Source organism: Cyanistes caeruleus, chromosome 21, assembly GCF_971803275.1.
Source record: "Cyanistes caeruleus chromosome 21, bCyaCae1.hap1.1, whole genome shotgun sequence".
NCBI classification, from domain to species: Eukaryota; Metazoa; Chordata; class Aves; order Passeriformes; family Paridae; genus Cyanistes; species Cyanistes caeruleus.
In genome coordinates this window covers 558355-584699 of record NC_141721.1, presented here as the reverse complement: position 1 = coordinate 584699, position 26345 = coordinate 558355, and the positions used below count along the sequence as shown (strand labels likewise).

General features: G+C 67.0%; 2 protein-coding genes across 4 annotated transcripts; both read right to left on the bottom strand.

Moving 5' to 3' along the window:
* Nucleotides 1–1397: 1397 nt before the first annotated feature.
* SEPTIN4 (septin 4) lies at nt 1398–9194 on the bottom strand. 3 transcript variants are annotated; one of them, XM_086858953.1, is made up of 12 exons: nt 9067–9194; nt 7169–7468; nt 6857–6950; nt 6657–6743; nt 5776–5899; nt 5285–5419; nt 5092–5209; nt 4713–4814; nt 4255–4351; nt 4010–4172; nt 1803–1902; nt 1398–1555 (listed from the first exon to the last, which is right to left on the bottom strand). In XM_086858953.1, the coding sequence occupies exons 1-12, from the start codon at nt 9100–9102 to the stop codon at nt 1496–1498; spliced, it is 1416 nt and encodes a 471-aa protein (XP_086715079.1). In that variant the 5' UTR covers nt 9103–9194; the 3' UTR covers nt 1398–1495. The 3 variants fall into 3 exon arrangements, with proteins under 3 accessions (XP_086715079.1, XP_086715078.1, XP_086715080.1); XM_086858952.1 differs by lacking the exon at nt 9067–9194 and adding an exon at nt 7715–7932; XM_086858954.1 differs by lacking the exon at nt 9067–9194 and having other exon boundaries at nt 7169–7995.
* An 8391-nt stretch (nt 9195–17585) lies between these two features.
* LIMK1 (LIM domain kinase 1) lies at nt 17586–25245 on the bottom strand. Its single transcript, XM_086858951.1, has 16 exons — nt 25100–25245; nt 24168–24264; nt 21514–21652; nt 21031–21140; nt 20765–20956; nt 20212–20317; nt 19946–20130; nt 19691–19874; nt 19526–19612; nt 19215–19346; nt 19043–19102; nt 18879–18944; nt 18627–18783; nt 18477–18532; nt 17949–18106; nt 17586–17857 (listed from the first exon to the last, which is right to left on the bottom strand). The coding sequence occupies exons 1-16, from the start codon at nt 25155–25157 to the stop codon at nt 17707–17709; spliced, it is 1938 nt and encodes a 645-aa protein (XP_086715077.1). The 5' UTR covers nt 25158–25245; the 3' UTR covers nt 17586–17706.
* Nucleotides 25246–26345: the final 1100 nt, after the last annotated feature.

Sequence of the window (26345 nt, the reverse complement as noted above, 5' to 3'; positions counted from 1 at the left end):
TGGCACCCTGCAGCCCCCACCTGGGCACAGCCCCTGCCAGCCACGCCCCACCCGGGACCCGGCCTCGGGGGACCGTGATGGGGACAGGGCACATCCCCACGGCAGAGAGCTCCCAGTGCTGCTCCCACTCATCCCAGTGCTCCCAGTCCTGCCTGCATCCTCGCCAGACCCTCTGGCCTTTCCCACAGCCGGGGGGGGCTTGGATCCACCTCCCCAGGGGTGCTGCGAGAGGTGGACATCATCCCAGGGGACACAGGGACGTTACACAGAGCCCTGCAGGGTGGTGACACGGCTGGGGACATCCCGGGGGACACAGGGACATTACACAGAGCCCTGCAGGGTGGTGACACGGCTGGGGACATCCTGGGGGACACAGGGACATTACACAGAGCCCTGCAGGGTGGGGACACGGCTGGGGACATCCTGGGGGACACAGGGATGCAACATAGCTCTGTGGGAAAGCAACACAGATGGGGCAGTCCTGGGGGGGACAAGCTGCAGTGCTCTGTAGGGCAGCAACAGCAACCAGGACAGGCTGGGGACCGTGGGGACACCATGGGGACACCATGGGGACACCATGGGGACAAGGGGACACACAGCACTGCTTCACTGGGAAGCAGCACAGACGAGGATATCCTTGGAGAACACGCAGGGCTGCTGTGCCAAGGAGCAGCAGGGACAGGGACATCCTGGGCACACGGGGACACCACAGACAAGCAAGAGGCAGCAGGGGCCGGAATTCCAGCCGGGGCCGGTGCTGTTGCCATGGGGTGAGAGGTGCCACGGGCACAGGACACTCATTATTGCTTTACAGGGCCAACATCACGGCGGGCTGGGGTGCCCAGCCTCTGATTTGGGGTTCAAGGGGTTTTCCCTGGGGACACTGGTTCCCTTTGCTCCCCATGCCAGAGCCCTGCTGTCACTCAGTGGGGACAGGGTGAGGACACAGGGCTGGACGCTGACAGCTTCAGTCCCCCTGCACTGGTGCTGGCACGGAGCAGGATGGTGGCTGTCCCTCTGTCCCCTGTGGTCCCCAGGAGCCGAGGCCAGGGGAACAGCCCTGTCCCCCAGAGGGGGGCAGCTGGGGGGTGGCACCAGTGCCCCCCTTTCCTCTTAGGCCAGGGCCAAGCTGAGCATAAAGGCTGTAAGCAGGGAGCCCGGGGTGACACGGGGACAAGGGACACACTGTGGGGACCAGGCTGGCCAGGGCCCTCCCCAGAGCTGTGGAGAAACGGGAAACCAAAGCTCGGGGGACCAAGCTGTTGCCAGTGAGGGCAGGGGACCCCGGGTTGGGTGCTCTGTCCCCTCGTGTCCCCTCGTGTCCCCTCGTGTCCCCTCGTGTCCCCGCGGGCACTGGGCTGTTGGATAAGGCGATGCCACAGCTTAAGGTGGTGGGTGGGTGTTGGTACCGAGTCTGGCAGCGGGGCCGGGCGGGTGGAGCGTGATGTAAACATTTCTGATCGGGGCCAGGAGGAGGAGGAGGAGGAGGGACGGGCTAGTGCGAGTCCTTCATCTGCTTCTGGATCTTCTGGAGCATCTCCTGCATCCGCCGCAGCTGGAAGGGAGCAGAGCCGGGATCGCGGATGGTGCCAAGCCCCAGCCACGCACCTCCCGTGCTGAGCATCCCGGACAAACCGGGATGGCCAGGAGCTGGGGCAGCGGCTACCCCTGCGTGCAGCTCCAGCCCCTGCTGGTTGGGATGCTGCAGGAAGGCTGTGCCATCACATCCCGACGGCTGTGCTATCACACACAGCCGGGGCTGGAGGGAGCGGGGCTGGGGGCTCAGCCCGCCCCACACTCACCTCCTCATCCTTCTCCCGGATCAGCTTCTCCGTCTCCATGTCCGGCACCGGGGGGATCACGGGGATGGGGAAGTCTGTCCCGCTCTCCCGGGTCAGCTTGCTGCGGGCAGAGAGAGGAGGTGAGGGTGCCGGGGATGTTCCCCCGCGGATGTCCCGAGCCCTGCAGTCCCCGGCACCCCCTGCACAGCCCCTGGGCCCTATGGCCACCACCAGAGCGGCTTTTCCCTGGCAAGGGACATGCGAGCAGTACCAGGCACCCCCCAAACCTCAGCACCCTCAACCTGCCATGCACCAGCCAAGGGGGGACCCAGGCCCTCCCGTTTTGGGGAGAATCCCACTGGAGCTGGGCTTTCCTGGGCCAGTATTTGCCCTGCTGCTTTAAAACACCAAAACCTCGGCATTTCCCCTCTGTCCCCCTGTCTCAGGACGAGCTCTCCAGGCGTTCCCTGCCCTGCGAGCCCCGGGGATGCTGCACCCCCTTTTCCCGAGCTCTGCCCGCATTCGAGGCCATTCGTGCTGGGGAGAGCCGCGAGCATCCCCCGGAGCCCCGGGCACGGCGCGGGTCGATGGCAGCTCCGTGCCCGCGGCCCTGGGAGGAACCAGCTCTGCGGGTCCCCGCGGATGCCACGTGCCACCCCAGCGGGTGACAGGGCCGGGACAGCGCCAGCCCCCGCGGGGACACGAGTGCTGCCCCGTGCCGCGGCCAGCGCGGCCCCTGCGGGCCAGGGGCGATGGGCACGGGTGGGCACGGGCAGGACAGCCCATCCATCCCTGCCAGCCCATCCATCCCTGCCAGCCCATCCTGCCAGCCCATCCTGACAGCCCATCCATCCCTGCCAGCCCATCCTGACAGCCCAGCCATCGCCCCCAGCCCAGCCATCGCCCCCAGCCCAGCCATCGCCCCCAGCCCAGCCCTGCCCCGCCGTGCCGGGCTTTGGGAGCCGCTCAGGGAGGTCAGAGCTGCTTCTCTGGGCTCTGACCGTGGGGGAAGCACGTGGAGCTCCTGCCAGCCCTGGCAGCCACACCAGGCTGGAGCCGGGCACCAGCAATGGGGTGAGCAGCAGAGGCTCTCAGCACCCCAAAACCGCATCCCCGGGAGGGCAGCACGACCCCTTCCCTTGGGCAGCCTTGGGGGCTCAGTGCCACCAAACAGTGACATCCTCCAAACCTGGCTGAGCCGGGGTGACCCCGGGGTGACACACGGTGTCCTTCGACACCCAAAGGGGAGCCTGTGCGGGACACTAGTGGGTGGCCACAGGGCCGGAGTGGGTGGCCACGGGGCTGGCTCGCCCCAGGAGCCGCTGCCTGGCCCTTGAGCAGGCACAGAAGGACCAAGACAGCGTTGGGTACCAACAAACACTTTATAGAGGGGCCGGGGGCGGCAGGGGGGGCAGGTCCCGGCTCAGTCGGCAGAGCAGTCCCCGCAGCACAGCCTCAGCACGGAGGGATGGCTCCTGGCCCGGGGCACACAGGGACAGACGCTCAGAGGTGCCTGGAGAGGTGCCTACAGCCACAGGCAGCCCCCCAGAGCACGGCTCCAGCCCCCCGGGACCCACAGAGCCTCCACTCACTCCCACACTGCTCCGACCCCCGACTGGAGGGTCCCACCCGGGACCCTGCCTAGGGGAGCTGCCCCAGCACCTCGGGGTGGCTAAAGGGGATTTGGGGGCCTTTAATTCGGCTGATCCACGAGCAGAGCCCCAGCACCGGCTTTTGCTGGGCTCCTGCTGTGGCACCTGAGCCTGCAGGGATGCAAGGACCCCCTCCGTGTTGGGGCATCCCCCAGACACACCCAGCTCAGAGGGGACACAGGGTCCCCCTTGCTGCCAGAGCACACCCCGGGCCCCAGCCCCAGCCCTGGGGACACACGGGGTCCCCGTCACTGCTGGAACACACCCCTCAAACCAACCCCAGCCCTGGGGAGATGCAGGGTCCCCCTCTGGTGAGTGCCCCCATCCACCCCGGGGTCACAGGGTGCCCCTCACTGCTGGAGCACCCCCAGGCACTCCCAGCCCAGGGGCACAGGAAGGACCCCCCAGCCCAGCGGGGCTCCCCAGCACGGAGCCTGGCACAGCCCTGAGCCGCTCGCTGTGCCTGGGGTCACCCCAAGGCGAGGAGCCCCCGCCCAGCCCGGCCCCAGCCCGGCCCCAGCCCGGCCCCAGCCCGGCCCCAGCCCGGCCCCAGCCCGGCCCCAGCCCGGCCCGTACTTGCGGTTGCGCTCCTTGACCACCATGCGGGTCATGCTCTGGATGCACTGCGTGCGGTAATTCTCGTAGTGCGTCTCCCGGGTCACGTCCTTCAGGTCCTGCATGTGCGTCCTCACCAGCATCGTGCGCAGCTTCACGAAGTCGCAGTGGGACGGGTTCTCCACTGCGGGGAGGGGGTCAGGGGTCAGGGGGCCGGGGGGTCCGGGGGCTGCCGGGGGACACCATGTCCCTGTCCCCAGCCTTACCTTCCACGATGCCCCAGGGGTAGAGGCGCCCGCGGACGCGCCGGCCCTTGGCCTCCACCACCGTGTTGCTGCCAATGACGGCGAAGGGGATGCTCTCCTGCAAGGGCGGGGGGTGAGCAGGGCCCTGCCGTGACCCCCACCCACCCCCATCCCTCCATGTGCCCTCCTCGCTGTGTCCAGCACCCGTTGGCCAAGATACCCCACAGGCCCAGCTGTGGAGAGCCCCAGTGGGACAGTGGAGGTCGTGGCATGGGTTTCTCCACCCAAGCTCCATCCCAAGCTGCAGGTGTCACCCGTGGGACCTTGGTGACGTGTCTGGGTAGTGAGATATGTGCCAGCCCCTCCATGCTGGAGAGCTTGTGTGGCCCCAAGAGTCCTGCAGGTTCCCTAGGGTGACATGTCCTCCCAGCCATGGGGCTCTGCCCCTCCAGTGATGGAGCTGGGGGAGCCAGACCCACCTTCAGCGCCTGGTCCTGCAGCTTGAACTCCTCATCCTCGTCCGAGTCGCACTCAGGGAATTGGTAGATGCGGATTCCGTAGTGGTCGATCTCCTCCCGGATCTGGAGGCAAACAGCCCCTGAGGGCGTGGGAGGCACCACACAGGGCCAATGGCCCCCAAAAGCCTGTTCCCCCCACACCAGATGTCATGGACACCCCCCGTCCTTCCAGCCCTCAGCTGAGCCCCTGGCAAGTGTGTCCTTGGTGGCCATGGGGACAACATGGTCCTCTACAGTGCTGCGAGCCTGGAAAACGCTCCAGGACAAATTCCAGGCAGGAGATGGATGGAGACCCAGGGCACCCCCGTGCCCAGGGACCTGCTGGGACAGCTCTCCTCACCTTATTCTTCATGCGCTCCACCTCGGCGGGGGTGAGGGTGTCAGCTTTGGCCAGCACGGGCACGATGTTCACGCGCTGGTGCAGGGCTCTCATGAACTCCACATCCAGGGGCCGCAGCCTGCGGGGGGAGCGGGGTGAGCCCTGTCCCTCTCAGCCCCTGGCCAGCCCCTGGCAGCGCGGGCAGGGCCCGTACCCGTGGCCGAAGGGCGAGATGAAGTAGATGCAGCAGTGCACTCGGTTGTCCTGGATGTTTTTCCGGTTGAGGCCGCTTTCGTCACGGAAATACTGCTCGAACTGCTGGTCGATGTAGTCAGCCACCGGCTTCCAGCTGCAGGGACAGCGAGGTGACACCGAGTCCTCTGGGGAGCCCCAGCTCAACGCCTCCCACGGCTCAGCACCTAAGCCCAGTGAACCATGGGCATCCCACCCACCACGGGGTGCCCGCCCTGGGGAGACACCTGCCCCATGGCACTCACCATCCCAGCCCCTGGGGACAGTCCCCACCCCATGGCACTCACCATCCAGACCCTGGGGATAGTCCCCACCCCATGGTACTCACCATCCCAGCCCCTGGGGACAGTCCCCACCCCATGGCACTCACCATCCCAGCCCCTGGGGACAGTCCCCACCCCATGGCACTCACCATCCAGACCCTGGGGACAGTCCCCACCCCATGGCACTCACCACTCGGTGTTGTTGACGGCGTCCCCAAAGCCCGGCGTGTCCACGATGGTCAGGCGCAGCTTGACCCCCTTCTCCTCGATGTCCACCACGTGCTTGGTGATCTCCACCGTCTGCGTGATGCGCTCTGTGGGGAGGGACGCGTTACCGGGGGGCACCAGGAAGGGTGGAGGTGACATGGGGACACGCTGTGACCCCCAGGTGTCATCCCTCACCCTGGGGGCTGGGTGACCCAGCTGGAGCAGCCCTGCCACACGCCTTGCTGCAGCCCAGGAGGGGATGCTCCATGCTCTGGTCCCCATGGATGTCCACCCGTCCCATGGCTGTGCCACGGCCACTCCAGGACCCCAGCTCAGCTCAGGGCCCTGCTGGGGCTGGGTCTTGCTGCAGGAGCATTTCAGGTGACCCCACAGCTCCAGCCTGCACGTGCCCCTTCACCCCAGGACCCTCCATGTCCCTGCAGCCCCGAGGATGCTCCTGCTGTGTTATGTGTTTTGGCTTTCACTCCAAGCAGTAGAAACAAATAAAAAAACACAAACTCGAACTCCTGGGGATTTGGGCAAGTTTGGCCCATTTTTATTCAAAAACTGGCTGCAGCTGAACTGGCACTGTGCCCCAAGCCTTGACTGTCCCCAGCCTCCCAGAAATGCTGCAGCTCCAGCCAAGCCAGGGCTTGTTTTCCCTGTGGAAATAAAGTCCCCATGGGGGGTTCCCATCCCGGGCAGGGGGCTCACCACTGCCAGCAGCTGGCAACACAGCACGTGTTGTTCCAGGGCAGCCTGGCTGGGCAGGGAGAGGGGCTGCAGCCCTCAGGAGCATCCCTGCGCTCTGCCACTCCCCAGGTCCCCCAGGCCACCCCTCCGGGCCGTGAGTGCCCCCCTGACCTTCAGCGTTGAGCAGCTTGCGGTCCCTGTACATGTCCGTCAGGAAGAGGCTGTTGACCAGGGTGGATTTGCCCAGCCCGGATTCCCCTGAGAAAGCAGGACAAAGATGAGGGGGGCAGCCAGTGTTCCCCCGTCCCCAGTCCAGGGTGTTTGGGATCCAGAGTGGGGTCAGCACCCCCAGGCCGGCTGGACCCCCGTACCTGCCACCATGAGGGTGAAGTCGAAGCCCTTCTTCACCGACTTGCGATGCACCTGGTTGGGCAGCGTGGCAAAGCCCACGTACTCCTTGTCATCCTGCAGAGGGCAGAGGGGACGTGGGACAGGGCCACCGCCAGCCCACTTCCCACCCTGGAAAGCCCCCCTTAATCCCGCAAAGGGATTCCCAGGGCTGCAGTTCCAAGGGGTGAGCAGTGCCTGCCCAAACCTTTGCGTTCACGAGATGGGAACGTCCTCAGTCCCGCAGCCCCTCGCCCCACGTGTGTGTCCCCCCTCCCCACGGCCACATCCCGCACCTCGGAGGAGTCGTAGGGGTCCAGCTGCCCCCAGGGGCTCCGCGGGCGGTTGGGGCTGGGGGGTGGGGGGGCGGCGATGTGCTGCTGGAAATCCGAGGGCCGGGAGCGGGAGAAGATCCTGCTGTCCCTGTCGTCACTGCCTTCGTCCGGGGGGACCCTGGCCACACTGCCCAGGGGGTGGCCAGGCTCCCGCCGGCTCTCGGCAGCCTCCACCTTCCTGGAGCTGTCAGCTGGCGGGCAGTCCCGGAGGAACTGGGTCAGCTCAGCCTCGTCCGAGTCCTCCTTCAGGAAACGCTTTATCTGGGGACCAAGGGAGGAGGTGACAGTGGTGGTGGCAGTGCCAGCCCGAGATGGCACCGCCCGGCTCAGCCTCGCAAGCCCCCGAGCCGCAGCAGCCAGACACATGCAGCCTAGAGGTGGCAGGGATGGGAGAAGAGACGGGACACGGCCACCCCAGGGGACCAGCCACCAGCCCGGGGACAGCCGGGGGACAGCCGGGGGATGGCAGTGGGGACAGCCGTGGTTCCTCGCAGCTCGGGCGCTTACGACTTGCGGCGTGGGGACGGCAGGCAGCTCCTGGCACTCCGGGGGACAGGGGTGGGCACCTTCCCCCTGGGCACCCCGCCGCTCCTCGGGGTCTTCTGGGGCAGCCAGGACCCCCCCGCGCCCCATGGCCTGCCAGGAGGACAGGGAGGGGGCCGGGACGAGGCAGAGACACCAAGAAGAGATGAAGAGCAGTTGGGGGGTGACCTGAGCTGGGCAGCAGCCAGGGGAAGGCAGATGGTGGGCAGGGGTCCCCAGATGCCCGTGCCCCCTCCCGCTGCCCGTTCACAGGGTGCCAGCACGGGCCATGGGGGCTCCCCTCGGTCCCAGGAGACAGCCAGGGCAGGGGACCCTGCCGAGGACCCCGACACCTCCCGGCAGGGGCCGGGGACGACAGGCACAGCTGCCCCCGAGCACCGGCGGGTGGCGGGGCTGGGGCAGGGTCGGGGCCGCCGGGGTTGGGATGGCTCCACATCCCGTTCGAGGAGACGCGTTCCCGAGGGCACGTCCGGCAGCGGCTCCCGTGCTACCAAGCCCAGCTCTCAGCAGGGTCCCCAAGGTCCCAGGGCAACCGCCAGGCGACCCCAGCCCCACGGGCAGTGAGACCCCAAAGGAGAGGGGCCGGGGGAGCCCGTCACCCTGCAGGCTCGCGGCTCGGGTCGGTGTCCCCCCAGCCGGGGGCTCGAGGCGACATCCCCCCGTGGGGACATGGGGACACGTGTCCTCCCTCCCCTGCGCCGTGTCCCCCGCTCGCTGCCGGCCGAGATGCGCGGAATTAACGGGCTGGAAACAAGGTCACGGCGCTGCCGGGGCTGAGCGCTCGCACTCCCGGCCCCGCTGCCCCGCGGCCACCGGCACCGGCACCACGGGGCCAGGCTGGGGGACAGCTGGGGGACAGCTGGGGAACAGCTGGGGGACCCCCGTGCTCCCCTCTGCCCCAGGGTCCGGTGTGTCCGGTGCTCTGTGTGACCGCAGCATCCTCTTCCTCACCGCCCTTGACCTGGGGGACCTCGGGGCAGCACAGCCCGGCCGGGGACACCCGGGGATGGGAGGTGATGCCACCACCAGCGGCGAGCGCTTCCAGCCCTGCTGCCGCTCCGTCCCTTGGGGCTCCAGCATTCTGGGGCTCGCCCTCGCCCCCCACCCCCGGCGAAGCCGATGACCTCGGCAGCGCCGCGGCACCGAGGTTTGCGCCGCATCCTTGGGGGTCCTGCAGCAAGTGCAGCCCCCGACAGGGCTGTCCCAGGGACGGAGGGTCAGCTGTGGCAGCTGATCCGCAGAACCGGGATGCTCCGTGCCCCCCGCCCCCTCTGCCCCGTCTCAGGCCCCGCCGGGGACGGGCGCTGCCCCCGTACCTCTTGCCCAGGCTGCAGCTCGGGGCAGGTGGCCATGGCACAGCCGGTGTCGCCCGTGGCCAGCAGAAGATGCCGAGTGGCACCGGCTGTGCCGAGGGCTGGGGAGCAGCATTAGCATAACTCCACCCTGGGCAGGCTCCAGCAGCCAGGCACGGCCCCCGCGAGGGGCACGGGAGGGGACAGGGACCCCCGGGCACAGCCAAACCCAGCTCCCATCTCCCGGCTGTGGAGATTTCAAGGATCAGCCATCATTGCTCAAGGAGGTCCTGGGGGGGCTGCAGGACCACCAGCAGCAGCAGCACCACCGGCACCCCTGGCCTGAACACGCAGACTGGCTGCAGCCCAGGAGGATGCTCGGTCCTTGGAAACACCTCTGGCCCAGGACAAAAACCATCCCGGGACAAAACTCCCTCCGTCCCGGGACTGAATGGCCCTCCAGCCCAGCGCACACCACATCTACTCCCGATGTCCACCTGGAGCATCCCCCAGCAGGGCTCCAGAGCCTCTTTGAGGTCAGAAATGCAGTTTTCCCCCACTTTTGCACCTGACAAAGATTCCCCGCGTGGCTCCAAGCTTTTGCTCGAGCTGGGCCTGGCTGGGAAGGACCCAGCCCTGGACTGGGAGCAGCAGGGACGCTGCCCACCACAGGCATCCCAGGCAGAAGCTCCAGCATTCCCTCCCCGGCTTTCCCGGCCCATCCCCGGGAGGCGAAGGGTTAACAGTGCCCCAGGAGGAGCCGTGGGTGGTGGCCAGGGTTCCCCAGCTGTCACTTCGAGGTCACCAGGGACGGTGATTCACCTCGATGCGTGTCGAGATGCATCAGAGCAGCTCAGGAGCGATCCAGGGTCGCTCGGCCGCTTTCCAAGCGCCCGGGCTCGGCAATCCCGGCAGCAGCGGGGATTGACGGGGCGAGAGCCCGGGGCTGTGCCGGTGCCCCGGTAAGCAGATTACACTGGGTGAGTGCCCTCACAGCCGGGCGCCACTCGCGCTGTCACCGCGCATCGCACGTCCCCTCTCGGGGACAGCCCGGGGGGACACGGGGGCGGAGGGCACAGCCTGACCTCGGAAAGGCAGCGCCTGCCCCTGAGCATCGTTCCGCGGGTCCCGCATCGCCACGGGAGGTGTTCTCCCAGCCTGCTCTGCAGGGAAAGGACGGGAACGTCCCGGAGAGGTGTTGTCTCTCTCGCCTGCCTGACAGAGGCGTTCCCAAGCCCTCTAAAGGTGACAGCCACGATGCCACCCTCGGCACAGCCGCTGTGTCACTGTGGCTGAGCATCCCAGGCACAAACGCTGTGCCAAAGGCACGAACTCCAGGCAGGACGAGCCCCCGGCGAGGCCGAGCGCTGCCAGGAGCAGGCCAGCTCGTTCCCAGGGATACAGGACCTGGGCTGTGCCTGCTCGGCCCCGCCTCTGGATGAACGGGATGCTCCGGCCGGAGAATCAGGGTACCCCCAGCTCTGCCACCCCACCCATCAGCAGCATTCCAGATGGGAAACTGAGTCTGCCGGCAGCTCCAAGAGCAGCAGGCTGCCGGGTGGGAGGCAGGCCGTGGTGTGGGTCCCTGCTCTGGGCAGGGGACAGGCAGCTGAGCACGGGGGATGGGAGCCACAGCCCGCGGTGCAGCAGCTCCAGTCCCCCTCCCGCAGGGAATTCTCCAGCTTGAAGCACCTGAGTGGGGAGCCCAGGATGGGACCATGAGCAGCGGCTCCCTGTGAGCCGGGACATGAGAGCGAGGCCTGTTCAGGCTGGAAACCAGGCGGCATCTCGGCTCGTGGGGCTGGGCAAGATCTGACCCACTCACAGTGGGGTGGGCGGAGGGTGGGGAGCGCTCACGCTGCTCCTCCGGGCCAGCTGGGAACTGCTCTGGGGACAGAGGGATGTGGTGTTTGCGGCAGGGGCACCGGCTCTGCCTCTGTGTGTCCTTGTGGAGCACCTCCAGCCCCAGCTCAGCCCACGTGCAGGGCGAGGGAGCGCAGCTGTCCCCGGTCCCCAGCTGTGACCGCTGTCCCCCCCGCGATGTTTCCGAGGCTGCTGTGTGCATCCCAAACCCACAGCCTGGAGCCTGTCGGGAAGGCGCTCCGTTGCGACACGCTCCGCCAGCCGCCCTCCTCTCTGGTTTCACTGCGTCCAGCTCCGGAGGAATGTGCCGGGCTGGTTCCCACGGCGGCTGCCGGGGCAGCGCGGCCGCAGCGCTCCCCGCCGGGGCCGCTTGTCCCAGCGGCCACAACCCGGTGCCACGCGAGCCGCGGCCCCCTCCGTCCTCATCCCCAGCCTGGACACAGCCCGAGGTCCCCGCGGAGTCGTGGCCCGGCCGAGCGGCTCCTGGGGACCTGCCACCACCGCGGGGGAGCGAGGCCGAACGGGAGATGCAGAACGGGAGATGCAGAACGGGAGATGCAGAACGGGAGATGCAGAACGGGAGATGCAGAACGGGAGATGCAGAACGAGCCGTCGCGGGCTGGGAATGCCAGTGGAGGCTCTGGACCTTGCCGGTGAGTACAGAACCGGCTCGGTGCGTGTGACGGTCCCGGCCCAGGGCCCGGCCAGGCTGGCAGTGCCACCAGCGCCGCAGCCCGGGGACCTGCCAAGAGCTGGGGACCGATGCTCGGCACGGAGCCGCGCCAGAGTAGCTCCCGCCGCACACGCACGGACACAGAGAGGGAGCGCAGGACAGGGGGACACGCAGGTGACGCTCCCGGCTCTGCCCTCCCCGCTGAAGGGCCCGTGGCCCCCCCGCGTGCCCCGGGGCTGCCGCCGGCCGAGGCCCGGCAGGTGCTGCCCCACCGCCCGTGTCCCCCCCGCGCTCCGCTGCGGCACCGGCGGCCCCGCTCCGCTCCGCCCCCGCGCACCGTCACCTTCACCGAGGGCAGCGGGCCCGGGGCTGCGGGAGCGGGCCCGTGCCGCCGTGCGGGGCAGCCCGGGCCGGGCCGGTCCCACGGCCGCGCCGGCCTTACCATGGCTGCGGCGCCGGGCGCCGTCCGGGAGCGGCGGCTGCCGATGAGCACGGCCGGGCCCCGCCGCGGATTAGCAGAAATAGCAGCGGCGGGGGCGGGGGCGGCCCCGGGGCGGGGCGGGCGGGGGGACGGGCGGGGCGGCCGCTCGGCATCACCGACAGCGGCACCGGGCACCGGCACCGGCATCGGCATCAGTGCCCGGCACCGGCATCGGCGGCCGGCACCGCGCACGGGCACCGGCAGCGGGGCCGAGGATCGTACACCGGGCACCGGCAGCAGCAGCGGGCACCCGGCAGCAGCACCAGACACCGCACACCACGCACTGGCACCACGCACTGGGCACCAGCGCCGGGCACTGGGCACCAGCATCCACTGGCGTTCGGCGCTGCCATCAATACCTGGCACCGGCCCCAGGCACTCGCTCCGGCAGCTGGCACCGGGCACCGGGGCCGGGCACCGGCTCTGGCCGCTCTCAGCGGGCACCAGGAACCGCACCGTGGTGGTGGCACAGGGCAGGAGCACCAGGCACAGGCTCCAGCACCAGGAACAAGATGCTGCAGCAGGGAGAGGGTGCACGGGGTGCAGGGCACCAGTACTGGGCACTGGGCACTGGGCACTGGGCACTGGGCACTGGGCACTGGGCACTGGGCACTGGGCACTGGGCACTGGCAGGCAGCGGCTGTAAGGCCCCAGAGCCCGTCACTGGTGCAAGTGAGGGGGAATGGCCCCTGTGACGGTGAGTGACCTCCTGGCAGTGCCACCAGCACCGGGCATTGCCCTGCAGGTATTGCACAGGAGGCACTGGGCTCCACACCAGCCACTGGCTCTTGGGTGCACCGGGCACCACTCAGGGGGTGCTCGGTCCTGGGAAAACACCCCGGCACCACACATCCCTCATCAGCTGCTGGGCACCAGGGACCGGCAGCTGCACTGGCTCACCCAACCCCAGCCTGTCTCCCCCTCCCGAAGGTTTCCGGGGTGCTGCTGGGCCATGCTGCCCCTGGCTGGTGGGCTGCCAAAGGACCCCGGACACGCGGCTGGCTGTGCCCCTGTCCCCATCCCACCCCAGGGATGGCAGCGCCTTCCCGGGATGCCCCCGAGCCCACGTGAGTGGCAGTGGCACGCGGCTGTGTCCCCGTGTCCCCGGGGCAGGGAGGATGCTGGCACCGCGCTCGTGTTCCGGCCGTGAAAGGGGCAGGGGAAGCCTTGGCCGCGGTGGCCGCTCCCCGTGGCGAGCAGCTGGCAGAGCTCAGCCCTCGCCAAACTTCAGTGTCGCGGCCCAGCTGCTCCTCAGGACTGTCCTTGTCCCACCTCAGGCTCTCTCCAAGCCAGGGAGATGGCGAGGTCACATGCGTTCCCTCTCATGGGCTTCTCCTCCCTTGCCTCAGTTTCCCTGCCCATGAAAAACCCCAGGGGTAACTCCCCAGGAGGAAAAGACGGATCCAACCCCAGTCAGGCTCTGACTGAAGCTGTGTGGCTCCACAAGAAGCGTCTCAGCCTTGTCCCCAACCTTGTCACTGCCTGGAATCTCTTTCCCTCCGTCGTTATAGATCCAGGCTGTGTCCAGATGGCTCCGCATTCTCTTTATTCCAATAAATAACCACAACATGCTCAGCACAGCCTCAGAGAGCACCGGGAGCCAGCTCGACCGTGTCCGGGCTCCGGCAGAGATCCTGCTCTCCCAGCACCTCGTCTTGGCCGGCTGGAGGGAGCGGGCAGAGGGCAGGCGGGGGCAGGCAGGGGCAGGCAGGTGAGGGTGGCTGTTTACATCCCTAATCCCCCCAGGCAGCGCTTTCCTCCAGGATTACCGGGGATTAGGGGCTCGGGGGCTCCAGGAGCTGGGCCCGGGCTGGCCCTGCCCTTCAAGGAGCGCACGGAGCCCCGCGGGGCGGGCGGGCACTGCCGGGCTCAGCCGGGCACTGCCCCCGGGAGCCGCCTGTTCCCAGCCCGCAGCAGCCACCCCGCTTGCCACGGGCTCGCTCCGGTAGCCCAGTGCCCATCGAGGAGCTGCAACCTGGGCTTGAGAGAGCATTAAAAGCTGAAGGGATCAGCCGCGGAGCGGGAGAGGACACGGGGGCCGCACGTTCTGTCTGGAGGTGACGCACGGGGAGCGATGGAGATGCCCAGGGAGGGTGGCACGGCTGGAGAGGTCCCCAAGGTCCCCGAGGCACAGCGGGGCTCCTCGGGCCGGCAGCAGCAGATCCCCGGCCCCGGCCCGGCTGGGAAGTCTCCGCTCACTACCGGGGCCCAGAGCTCTGTAATTACCATGGGAGGCTGAGTTATTTTGGGAAGCGGCTTTGCTGCTGCCAAAGCTTTTATTCCTCCAAACCAAAACAAGATGGAAAGAGCCCAGCCCAGGATGCTGCATCCGGTGGGCGTGGGGAGCTTAACCTCTTCTCTGCCTGCCCGCTGCCCCTGCCCCCAGCCGGCATCGGGACAGGCCTGGGGCTCCGGCTGCCCTGCAGGGCTCCAAGGAGGGGCAGGGATGAAGATTTGGGGTCACGGAGACCACAGGGTGTCAGCCAGGCATGGGATGGAGCTGGGGGTCCGTCCTGTCCTCGACTGCTGGCAGGTCAGAGGTCACATGTTTGGATGCTTCCCTGCACCCACCGTGAGAACCTTTATTCTGAGCTCTTTCTCTTGCAACAGGTCCCGTTCTGGGGCCCTCCCGGCGCTGTGGCTGGGCCGAGGATCACCTTGAGTGGAGCAGTGCCCCTCGCTGCTGCTCCCAGTGACACATCCCAGGGGACAAACCCCAGGGGTCCATCCCCAAAGCCACCAGAGCACAAGTTCTGCTCTCCACTCTCCAAAGCAGCCACGCTCCAAGCTCAGAATAAACTCATTTTTCACACTGTGGAAAGGATAAACCACATCAGGCACCCTATGGTGCTCCCCAAGATCTGCTCCAGATAGGGATGAGTGGGTTAGGGGGTCTCTGTTCAGGGTGGACCCTGAAAACCTGGGGTGTAACTCCTGCCTTTGGCCTCTTCCCCTTGGTCTGAGCCCAGAAGGGCTGTTCATGCCTGGGCTGCTCCCTGTGCTTGTTTCACAGGGCAGCCAGTAGCCCCAAACCCACCATCTGGGGTCCCCCAAACCCAAAATCCACATGCCAGGGTCTTCCAGCTCCCCAAACCCAAGCACAGGGGTTCCCTAGACTCACACATCAGGGTCCCACAACTCCCCAAGCCTCCCTGGGCTGTCTCTGCAGGGAGCTCTGGCTCAGAGTAGGGGGGCCTGGGGGTTCTGAGGGTCCTCATTGCCCATGTCCAGGCAGTGCCAGCCCCTCGGAGGGGTTTGGACATGGGAACAGTGTCACAGAGGTGGGGACGGTGCCACAGCCATCCAAACCCATGAGCCCAGGTGTGTTTGGATGGCTGAGACACCCTGCCCACACGAGGTCCCCTCCCCTCCTGGGACTGAACCTTCCCACAGCTCCTCAGGTGTCACTCACCTCACAAAGATACCTCACAAAGGACTCACCAGTCGATGCTGCCCATCCCTGGTCCTGCCTGGGGCCCTGCTGGCACTGGGCAATCACTCACCCATCACTTACCTGCCCCTCTGGAGCCCCACCCAGCAGCTGTGTCAGGGATGTCCCCGTGTCCCCAGCTGGCAGAGAGGGGCAGGAAGGCAGACCCACATTCCCAGGGCTGTGTTTATAAATGCCACATCTATAAATTTACAAAAATTGCTGGCAAATGAGGTGGGAACTGTGTCCCATGGGATTTTCTTGCCTTTCTGGAGGATTTGGCCAGCCTCACCTGTCAGGTGACAGAGGTCACCAGAGTGGGGACAGGAGCTGCAGTGCCAGCCCTTCACATCCTCATGTCCCACAGCCCATTCCAGCTATGGGGGAACTTGAGGCAGACAGGTACTGACCCCCCAGCATTGGCCTCAGAGTTCCACCAGGGTTTTGGGCTTCTGCAGGTTCCCCATGGAGCCACCAGGTGACACGTGTGACCCAAGGAGGTGGCTCCTATCCCAGCCCAGGTGCAGAGGGGAGCTGTGACAGCGACACCAAATCACGGAGGGAGGGCTCAGGCTGCTCCAGGACCACACAAAGCCCCTGTTCCTGAGCCAGAGGGAGGGATCCTGTACCCAGGGGACACAAATGGCTCTGGGGACAGGGTCAACCACCGCAGACACCCTGCAGAGCCACGTGCCAGATGCAGGAGGGAGCATCACCAGGATTTTTCCTGTCCAGCCTCTGGCTCAAAAGAGGGATGAGCTGAGGTGGAAAGGGTTCCAGAAGATCCCAAATGGATCCCAGATTCCATTGCCTGCATTGGAAAATCCTCATGTGGGATGAGTCTTGCTGTGGCCAGGGATGGGGAGCAGAGCCCAGGTCCCCATGGAGCTGGACACCCCTGTGACCTCTGCAGCTCCACACATCCCTATGGAGCTCGGTGCCTTGGGGGGATCCCAGGAATCCTTTTCCATCTCAGCACATCCCTGTGGAGGCTGGCTGTCCTGACCGCTCCCCAGCACGGGCACTGTTCCCCGGGCTGGCTTTACACCGAAGGCAAAGCAGCTCCAGGGCACCGATCTCCTGCACGGCTCCGTCACCTGCCTGTCGCCACCCTGGTGTGCCAGCGGCCACCGGGGGACACAGGGCTTGGGGACCCTGGTGACACAGGCAGGGATGGCACCAGTCCCAGGGCTGCGGGTACCCACGGTGGGGTGGGGACAGCACAAAGGGTGACTACAGCACTGTCCCCACGGGGGTGAGCGAGCTGGTGGGTGCCACCACAGCCAGTGCCACAGCCTCACCCTGGCCAGAGAGACCGTCCCCTCCTGCCTCAGTTTCCCCAGGAGCTCCCAGCCCCCCCGGGGGAGGCGAGCGATGGCCAACAGGCTGGGCAGCGAGCGGGGAAGGATTTATTGACTCACGGCTCGGGGTACATCACAGTTTGAGCTCCCTTCCCGCCTCCGCAGAGGACGTTGCCTTGGACTTCCCGGGCAAAAGTGCACGGAGAGACTTCACAGTTTGATCCCTTTGGGAAAGCAGAACCGAGGCAGTGACAAATGGCAAACGCTACGTTGTATGAAAAAATAATACAAACTCTTCTCTTTAAATATCTTACAGAAAAATGAACCTGAATAAAGAGCATGAAAAGCACCGCGTGGCGCAACCCCCTGGGCCCCCCGGGGCAGGGGGACCGGGATGAGCCACAGCCCCACGTCCCTCTGGAGCCATCCCAGGGCTGCATAGTCGGGGCAGCAGAGGCGTGGGGGCAGCAGGGACCCCGTGCCCGTCCCCGCACCACGGGGGTGTCCCCCAGGACCCCTCTCTCGGCCGGGGGTGCCGCAGGAGCAGCTCAGGGGCCGGCCGAGGGCGGGGGTGTCGCTACGAGGGTGCCGCAGGGTCCCTCCCGTGCGCAGTGCAAGTTCACCGAAAGCCAAGGCACCGCGGCTCTGGCCGGGCAGCCCCGCTGTGCAAAGGGGAGCTGAGCCTTTGGGGTGCGGGCACGGGGACGCTCCCCGCGGTGCCCGGGCTGGTCCCGGCGGTCAGAGCTACAGCGTGCGGGTGCCCAGGGCCATGCGGCCCCGGGGAGAGCCGGCTCCCCGGGGTGGGCAGCAGGGTGGGGGCCCGGGGGTCCAGCCCCGGGCTGGGGCAGCCCCAGGAGCGGCTGGCGGCGGGCACAGCTCCTTCTCCCGTGAGTGCCGGGGGCCGCGGGCCGGGGCTCTACCGCGGGGGCGCGGGCGGGCCCCCCTCCCGCCGGTGCGCCTCCCCGAAGGCTCGGTCCAGCTGCTCCAGCTGCGAGCTCAGCGGCAGGTGGATCTCCAGATGCATGCGCAGCGTCTCCAGCCACTGCTCCAGCTTGGCGAAGGACGGCCTGAGTGACGAGGGGGACACGTGGCAGCTCTGCCGGCTCTGTCCCCCCCCCGTCCCCTGCCCCACGGACCCCGGGGGGCTCCATCACCCACCGCTTCTCGGCGTCCAGGTCGCAGCAGCAGACGGCGATGGGGAAGAAGCTGGGGGGGCAGGCAGGGGGGCAGTAGCGCTCCAGGAAGCCCCGGACGTTGAGGCCGAAGTCGGTGGTGCGGGGCAGGTAATCGGGGTCAGCGCTCACCCGGCCAATGATCTGCGGGCAGCAGGGCGGGCTCGGCACCAAGGGGACACCTCAGCCCTCAACCGGGACCCCAAAGCACCGAGGGGGACATGTCCAAGCCCCAGGAGGGAGCTCAAACAAAATCAAGAAATCCCAACCCCAAGGGGGAGACCCCAGTGGGGAGACCCTTAACCAAAGGGGAGAGGCCCCAACTGCAAGGGCGAGAACTTTAACCTGGAGGGGAACCCAAACACAACGAGGACTCCAAGCCCAAGGGAACAGACTCCAACCCTACGGTGGAGAGTAAACAACCCAACCCCAAGAGGGACACCCCAACCTTGGGGGAGTGACCCCAAACACCATGAGGACCCCGGCCCCCATGTCAGACCCCAGCGGCACTTGCCTCGCACAGGACGATGCCGAAGGAGAAGATGTCCACCTTCTCATCGTAGCTCCTCCCTGCAGACACAGGGCCATGTCACACGTCCTGGCCCTGCCCCACCAAGCATCCCCTGCCTGGGGACAGAGCCCTGGCTGCCCACATTCCCCTCACCATTGATCATCTCGGGGGCCATCCAGTAGGGGTTCCCCACCACCGTGTAGCGTTTCTTGCGGTCCGGTTTCTTCAGGTTCTTGAGATGTTCGGGCTGGTTCTTCTCGTCCACCATCAGCCGAGCCAGCCCAAAGTCAGCCACCACCACACTCTTGTTCTGGGGGGCACAGGAAGGGGTGAGGCCCGAGGGAGCACCAGGGGACCGAGAGCCCCAGCCAGGCCAGGGGAGGCCAGCACCAAGGTGGGACTCACCTCCCGCACGAGGCAGTTGTGAGAGTTGAGGTCACGGTGGATGATGTTCATGGAGTGGAGGTAGGCCTGTGGGAAGGGTGGGCTGAGAGCAGGGGCACCCCCACGCCGTGGTCCCCCCACCCACCAGCACCTGTCCCATCCACCCATGCCATGGTGGCACCCACCATGCCAGCAGCGATGTCCTTGGCGAAGCTGACCCGCTGGCTCCAGGGGTAGTGGCTGTCCTGGGGGACAGGAGGGGGAATTTGCCAGGGAATGGAAAAGGAAGAGGGGTCCCCCAGCCCCACTGGGGCTGTGGGGTGGTGAGGGACCAAGCTGCCCCCCGCCAGTGCTCACCATGCTCTTGATGAGGCTCCTCAAGGTGCCCCCTTTGATGTACTCTGTGATGAAGTTGAGCCTCTTCTCCTTGTAGAGCACCCCGATGAACTTGAGCACATTGGGGTGCTCCAGGCAGCGCATCACCTTCACCTGCAGGAGACCCCCCAGCCCCGTCCGTGACACCCCACGGCTCCCACACCCCCTGGACAGAGCTGCACCCACGGGGCTCAGTCACCCATATCAAGGGGTTGTGCCCAGGTGGGGCCAGGACCAGACAGACCCATCCCTCGTGTCCCCCCAGCCTGGGGGATTAAGGATGGGGACCTCACCTCTTTGAGGAAGGTCCTCTGAGTCTCCTCGTCAAAGCGGATCAGCTCCTTCATCACCATCACCTCGCCCGTCTCCCGATGCGTCACCTGGCCGGGAGCGCAGGGACTCAGCCACCCCCTCCATCCTGGGGAGCCGAGACCCCCACGCCCGTGCCCCCGTCCCACCTTGATGGCCTGGCCGAAGCAGCCCTTGCCCAGCACCTCTCCGTGGATGAGGTCGGAGGGGCGGAAGATGCGGTGGGCGCGGGACACGACGCGCAGGGACTCGGAGCGCCCGATGTCCTTGCGCTGGGACGCGGGGGAGCCCACGGAGCCCGAGCCCGGGGACTTGTCCGTGCTGCAGCTCCTCCTGCGGGACGGAGGGACACAGGTGAGCGTGTGGGGGAGCCCAGCGGGAGCAGGGGCAGGGGGTGGCCTTACGTGACAGCGCGCTGGCGCATGGCAGCGGGGTCCCCGCAGGGCACGGGAGCTGGCGAGCGCAGGGGGCTGCACGGGGCGGGCAGGGGGCTGCCCGCCAGCCCTGGCTCCCGGCCCAGGGGCTCGTGGGGGTCATGCTCGATGGTCAGCTGCAGCAGGCGGCTCGTTTCCTGGATCAGCAGGTCGATCTGCAGAAGGAAGTGACGGTGGGGTGGGTTTGGGGACATGGTGGCAGCGGGGCTGGCTGGGGTGTGGCGGGGGGACCCTACCTCGTCCAGGGGGACGTGGCCGATGGGGGTCCCGTTGATCTCCAGGATGCGGTCACCAACGTGGATGGAGTTCTTCATGTCAGGGCTGATGCAGTCCGGGTCCACCCTGGGGACAGTGGGGTCAGACCCCCAACACTGTCACCATCAGGGGGGTGTGCTGGGACACTCCCAACAGCTGTGTCAGACCCCACTGTCACCCTCCATCATGGACAGGGACGTGATGGCACAGTCTCCACAAGCCACCCCAACCACACGGGGACACACAGGGACACGCAGGGACACACGGGGACACACGGGGACACACAGGGACACACAGGGACACACAGGGACACACAGCCCACTGGCAAACGAGGCAATGCCAGCATGGGACACACCAGCACAGCCCCCACAAACCCCCTGCAGTGCCACCACGGTCCCAACAGGCCACCCCAGGACAATGGGGACAGCCCAGCCCCACCGCTCCTCCTCCCACTCCTAAAGGGTCTGTGGGACAGATCCCAGGGGCAGAAGGGGCGCGGGATGTCCCAGCCCTGGGGAGGGGACAGGGACGCACTCTCGGACGCGCACGGTGCGGGGATGCTCGCTGCCGCAGCCCTGGTCGATGGAGACGGAGAAGCCGCGCTTGCCGTCGGAGCAGGCGGGGATGGACACGAGGGTGACGGTGTGAGGGATGCGGGAGGCCGGCGAGTCGGGCAGGATCTGCTCGATCACCGGGGTCACCACCATCTGGTAGTAGCAGTGGCCGCTGTGGGGAGCGGAGCAGGAGGTGGGTGGGGGTACCGGGGGACGTGTCCCCCCAGCCCCCCAGAGCTGACGTACCAGTAGAGCTTGGAGCGCTCCACCAGCGCGTAGGTGTCCCCGTCCCCGATGAAGGCGCGGCAGTTGAGGCAGCTGAAGCACTCGGGGTGGTACTTCTGCTCCCCGGCCACCTGTGGGCAATGCCATCAGCCCCAGGACCCCCTGTCCAGGCACCGAGGGCAGGGCCGGGGCTCGGAAGGGGCTGGGAGCACCCACGGGTGCACCGGGGCCGTGGGAAGGGCAGGCAGAGCCATGGGATGGTGGGGACAGAAGTGCCACCAAACTGGGGGTGGCTGTAAAAACACCTCCCACCATCCTGAGCTTCTGCCCTGCATCCCCCAACCCCAACATGGCTCTCCAGGGTCCCCTAAAATGTAGAGGACACCCCAGCCAAACCCAGTGGTGCTGGAGGTCTGCACCCCTTCCCCACCTCCCCTGCTCCCCAGGAGCTCAGCCAGGGGACAAGGCTCCGTGTCCCACCCCTGGGGACCCCGTGGTGCTCACCATGACCAGCCCCTTGGTGATCTGCTCGGAGCAGCCATGGCACAGCTCCCCAAAGCGTGCCCAGTAATCCTTCTTGCAGTACAGGCGCCCATCCTTCTCGTAGTACTGGTGGGACAGGGAGGCCCCGCACTCACAGCACCTGTGGCAGCAACCAGGAGCCCCCTGTCACCTCGTCCCCAGTGTCACCCTGGGCCACAGCCAGAGCTCACCCACTCCACAGCTCTCTGGGCAAGCTGCTTCTCCCACTTCCTCCGCAGCTGCAGGGCCACTGCACCAATGTGTCACCAGTCCCAGGGTGACAGCAGGCGATTCTGGGGGTGACAGTGCAGGGTGGGGCTGCAGGGACATTTGGGGACGCTGGGGTGGACAGAGGAGGGGATGTGGGGCAGGGAGAGGCATGAGGAGGGATGTGCCAGCCCTGCATGGATGTGGCAGCCTGGACAATGACACACAGAGCGATGCAGCAGACTGGTGACAGACATGCCACCCCGGTAACAGATGTGCCAGCCTGGCACAGACTCACAGAGAGATGAGACAGGCTGGTCACAGGCGTGGGTGGCAGCCTGGTCATGAGAGGGACATCCCACCCTGGTGACAGACACACAGAAGGCCATGTCTCTCTATCCATGACTAGGGTGACATGCCAGCCTGGTCACAGGTCTGTCACAGATCTGTCACAGTTCACAGATGTGACAGCCTGCTCATGTTCAAGAGGAACATGTCACCCTAACATGGACAGAGGGATGTCCCACCCTGGTGACAGATGTGCCAGCCTTGGGACATGCCAGCCTTGGGACAATCCACAAGGGGCACTGGGGCTGGGGGAGGCTGCTGGAGGGTGGCAGGGGGTGACAGCAGCAGGGTGTGCCCGGGGGTGCAGAGGGGCCTGCCAGTTTTGGGGTACAGCAGCAGGGGTGCACATCAGACTGTGCAGGGGGGCACAAAAGGGATTTGTGGGGGGTGTGGGAGTGGCTGGGGGGTGCAGAGAGGGGCTACAGAGGCTTTTCTATATGGGACTGCAGGGAGGGGTGCAGGGGGCTGCAAGGTGGGCAATCCTCTTGGGGAGGGGTTGAAGGGGTGCAGGGGGAGCTGTAGGGGATCTCTGTAGGGGATTTGCAGTACGGGGATGCTGTAGGGGATCTCTGTAGGGGATTTGCAGTACGGGGATGCTGTAGGGGATCTCTGTAGGGGATTTGCAGTACGGGGATGCTGTAGGGGATCTCTGTAGGGGATTTGCAGTACGGGGATGCTGTAGGGGATCTCTGTAGGGGATTTGCAGTACAGGGATGCTGTAGGGGATCTCTGTAGGGGATTTGCAGTACGGGGATGCTGTAGGGTGTGGGGTTGCTGCAGGACACTCTGCAGGGTGTCCCCACGGGGTGCCCGGGGACTGTCGCAGTCCCCACCCGCCCCCGGCCATGCAGGTGGAATACCAACCAGCGGTGACGTCACGGCGCGGAGTTTCCCCACCCCATGACGTCACCGCGCGAGGACTCCCCCACCCCATGGCGAAGCACAAAACCTCCCTTGGGCTGGGGGCGGGGGAGGAAAGGAGGAGGAGGAGGGGGAGGAAGAGCAGCAGGGAAGAAGGAGAGAGAAAAGGAGGGGAAGCAGAGGAGAAGGGAAGGGGAGGGGGAGAAGAGGAGGAAGAGCAGGAGCAGAAGCAGGAGGGATTTCAGCGAGCCCAGCGCCGCCGGAAGCCGCTCACCCATGGGGGGACCGGATCCAGCTGTGGCCCTGCAGCGGCTTCGCTCTGGCTGACGGCCCAAAGAGGGGGAGCCAAGCATGGGGGACACAGGAGCCCCCCCCCGGGGCTCCCCAGAGCCCACCCTGACCCGCTCCCTCCTCAATCCCATTCCCACTGACCTGGCTCCGGTGCTCAGGACGCGGCTCTTCCTCAGCACCGCCGCCAGCATCCTCCACCAGACAGGGACACACCCCGGGGACAAGCCTGGCCACCCCCAGCCCCCACCCCTGTGCCCCCCGAGCCAGGCCCTTTCTCCTCCTGCTTGGGGCTCCAACCACTGGAGCTGCCGGGAGGGCTCAAGTGAAAGAGGAAACGGAGGGAGGGGGGCGGGTGACATCAGCCACACGCACCCCGTCACCCAGCAGGAGGGGACAGCGAGGGACAGGCAGCAGATCCCTGTGCCAGGCCTGGCCTCAGCTGGGGCACCCCCAGGGGCGCCAGGAGCCACAGCCACGCTCCAGTGAGTGACACCGTGATGGCCTGATGCGTGTCCCTGCCATGGGCAGAGTGGGAGGGAGCACTGTCCCTGTCCCTGCAGAGCATCCCAGTGTCCCCGAGGCCATCCCGGTGTCCCCGAGGCCATCCCGGTGTCCCTGATGCCATCCCGGTGTCCCCGAGGCCATCCCGGTGTCCCTGAGGCCATCCCGGTGTCCCTGATGCCATCCCGGTGTCCCTGAGGCCATCCCGGTGTCCCCGAGGCCATCCCGGTGTCCCTGATGCCATCCCGGTGTCCCCGAGGCCATCCCGGTGTCCCTGATGCCATCCCGGTGTCCCCGAGGCCATCCCGGTGTCCCTGATGCCATCCCGGTGTCCCTGAGGCCATCCCGGTGTCCCCGAGGCCATCCCGGTGTCCCTGAGGCCATCCCGGTGTCCCTGATGCCATCCCGGTGTCCCTGGCAGGTCCCACCTGAAGCAGTCGGCGTGCCAGTCAGCCTTCAGTGCCTGCAGGTACTGCCCATCGTAGATGCCCTGCCCGCAGCTCGCACACACTGGCAGGTCGGTCCCTGCAGCCAGGGGAACACAAGGGGACAGGGCTGTCACCCCAGCCAGCCCCGGCCACCCACAGCAGCAGCCAGGATTAAATCCCTCTGCCCGGGGTGGTGAATTCCATCCCCCAGCCATTGATCCCACAGCGGGTCAAGGTCGTGGCATCCATGGCTCCAGGGCTGGCACCATGGGGGGCACAGGGTGGCTGCAGGAGGGGGGCAGAGGGGCAGGGAGGGTGGAGAGGGGCGGGATGGGTGCCCCAAGGGATCCAGGGAGGATGGCAGGCTGTGGGATGGGTGCTGGGGGCAGGGGGGGATGGCAGGATGAGTGCTGGGGGGTCCTGGGGAATCAACGGGGGACACACAGAGGGGTGCAGGGTGGCTGCAGAGGTCCTGGGGGTGCAGGACGGACACGTGGGGTGTGCAGGGGGAGATCGGGAGGTGTGAGGATGCAGGGGGGATGTGGAGGTGCAGGAAGGGATGCAGGAAGGGATGCAGGCAGGGATGCAGGAAGGGATGCAGGCAGGGATGCAGGCAGGGATGCACAGAGGAAAAGTTCTTGACAAGGAGGACGGAGGAGATTTGGGGGTGCGGTGTGGAACGCAGGCTGGGTGTCAGTACAAGGGTGAGGAACGGAGGCTGAATTAGGGGTACAGGGAAGATGTGGGGGTGCAGAGGAGGATGCAGGGGCACGGGGACAGTGGGAAGGGTGAGGCTGGCTGGGGGATGCGGGGCAGGATGCGGGGGGCTGCAGGCCGGCAGGAGGCTCCGCACGAACCGGGCTGGGGGGTCCCGGGGCCCGAGCGGCGGCGGAAGCGCTGAGTCAGGCGGGGGGGCTCGGGGGGTCACGCACCTTCGTCCTCTCCCATAGGCTCGTCCCTCCAGGTGCAGCACAGCAGCATCAACCTCATGCAGGCTCGCTGGCCGGCGGCGCGCCGGGCCGGGCCTGTGGCGGTGCTGCTGGCGGTCCCCGAGCGGCCGCAGCCCCGGTCGGGCCCCCCCGGCCCTGCCGCTGCCGCTGCGGCTCCGGGCGGGACCGCGGCGCCTCCACCGCGCCTGCGCGGCCGCGGGGGGCGGGGCCTCGGGGGCACGGGGCGGGGCCAGCGCGGGCGGGGCACGGGCGTGGTCGGTGCGGTGGGCGGGGCCTGCAGGGCGCGGTCGGGGCCGGGGGCGAGGCTCGGGGGGCACAATCGGCCCGGGGGGATGCGGAGCTCACGGGACGATGGGGCCGTGCTCACCGACCCCTGACCAGCACGGGTGTCCCCACACAGCTTGGTGTCCCCACACAGCTTGGTGTCCCCACACAGCCTGGTGTCCCCACACAGCTTGGTGACCCCACACAGCCTGGTGACCCCGCACAGCCTGCTGTCCCCACACAGCCTGCTGTCCCCACACAGCCTGCTGTCCCCACACAGCTTGGTGTCCCCACACAGCCTGGTGTCCCCGCACAGCCTGCTGTCCCCACACAGCCTGCTGTCCCCACACAGCTTGGTGTCCCCACACAGCTTGGTGTCCCCACACAGCCTGCTGTCCCCACACAGCCTGCTGTCCCCACACAGCTTGGTGACCCCGCACAGCCTGGTGACCCCACACAGCCTGCTGTCCCCACACAGCTTGGTGTCCCCACACAGCTTGGTGTCCCCACACAGCTTGGTGTCCCCACACAGCTTGGTGTCCCCACACAGCCTGCTGTCCCCACACAGCTTGGTGACCCCGCACAGCCTGGTGTCCCCACACAGCTTGGTGACCCCACACAGCTTGGTGTCCCCACACAGCTTGGTGTCCCCAGCTATGCCAGGCCAGCCCCAGGGGCAGGGCGTGTCGCCACATCCACACCCACTACACATCCATCACGTGTGTAGCCCACCGTGGTCAGGCACAGGTGTCCTCATTCGCCCTGGGGTGTCACCATCAGTGTCCCTCTCATTCCCCACGTTGTCACCACGGGATAGAGCACAGATATCTCCCTGCGTCCCCAGGCCACCACCACTGTGAGGGCACGGACCTCATCCTGGGTCCCCGGCCTGTCACTGTGGGATAGGGTGTGGATGTCCCCCTCATTCCTCGCACTGTTTCCATGGGACAGCACATGGATGTCA

What these genes read in the sequence shown, in the direction of transcription:
- SEPTIN4 (XM_086858954.1), bottom strand. Translation starts at nt 7,840, where the DNA reads ATGGGGCGCGGGGGGGTCCTGGCTGCCCCAGAAGACCCCGAGGAGCGG. An exon ending in ATCTCGCCCTTCGGCCACGG is followed by an intron (nt 5,210 to 5,284) that starts GTACGGGCCCTG and finishes CTCCCCCCGCAG; the next exon opens with GCTGCGGCCCCTGGATGTGG. An exon ending in CCCCTGGGGCATCGTGGAAG is followed by an intron (nt 4,173 to 4,254) that starts GTAAGGCTGGGG and finishes CCCTCCCCGCAG; the next exon opens with TGGAGAACCCGTCCCACTGC.
- LIMK1 (XM_086858951.1), bottom strand. Translation starts at nt 25,157, where the DNA reads ATGAGGTTGATGCTGCTGTGCTGCACCTGGAGGGACGAGCCTATGGGA. An exon ending in CGCACCGTGCGCGTCCGAGA is followed by an intron (nt 20,318 to 20,764) that starts GTGCGTCCCTGT and finishes CACTGTCCCCAG; the next exon opens with GGTGGACCCGGACTGCATCA. An exon ending in ACAACTGCCTCGTGCGGGAG is followed by an intron (nt 18,784 to 18,878) that starts GTGAGTCCCACC and finishes TGTGCCCCCCAG; the next exon opens with AACAAGAGTGTGGTGGTGGC.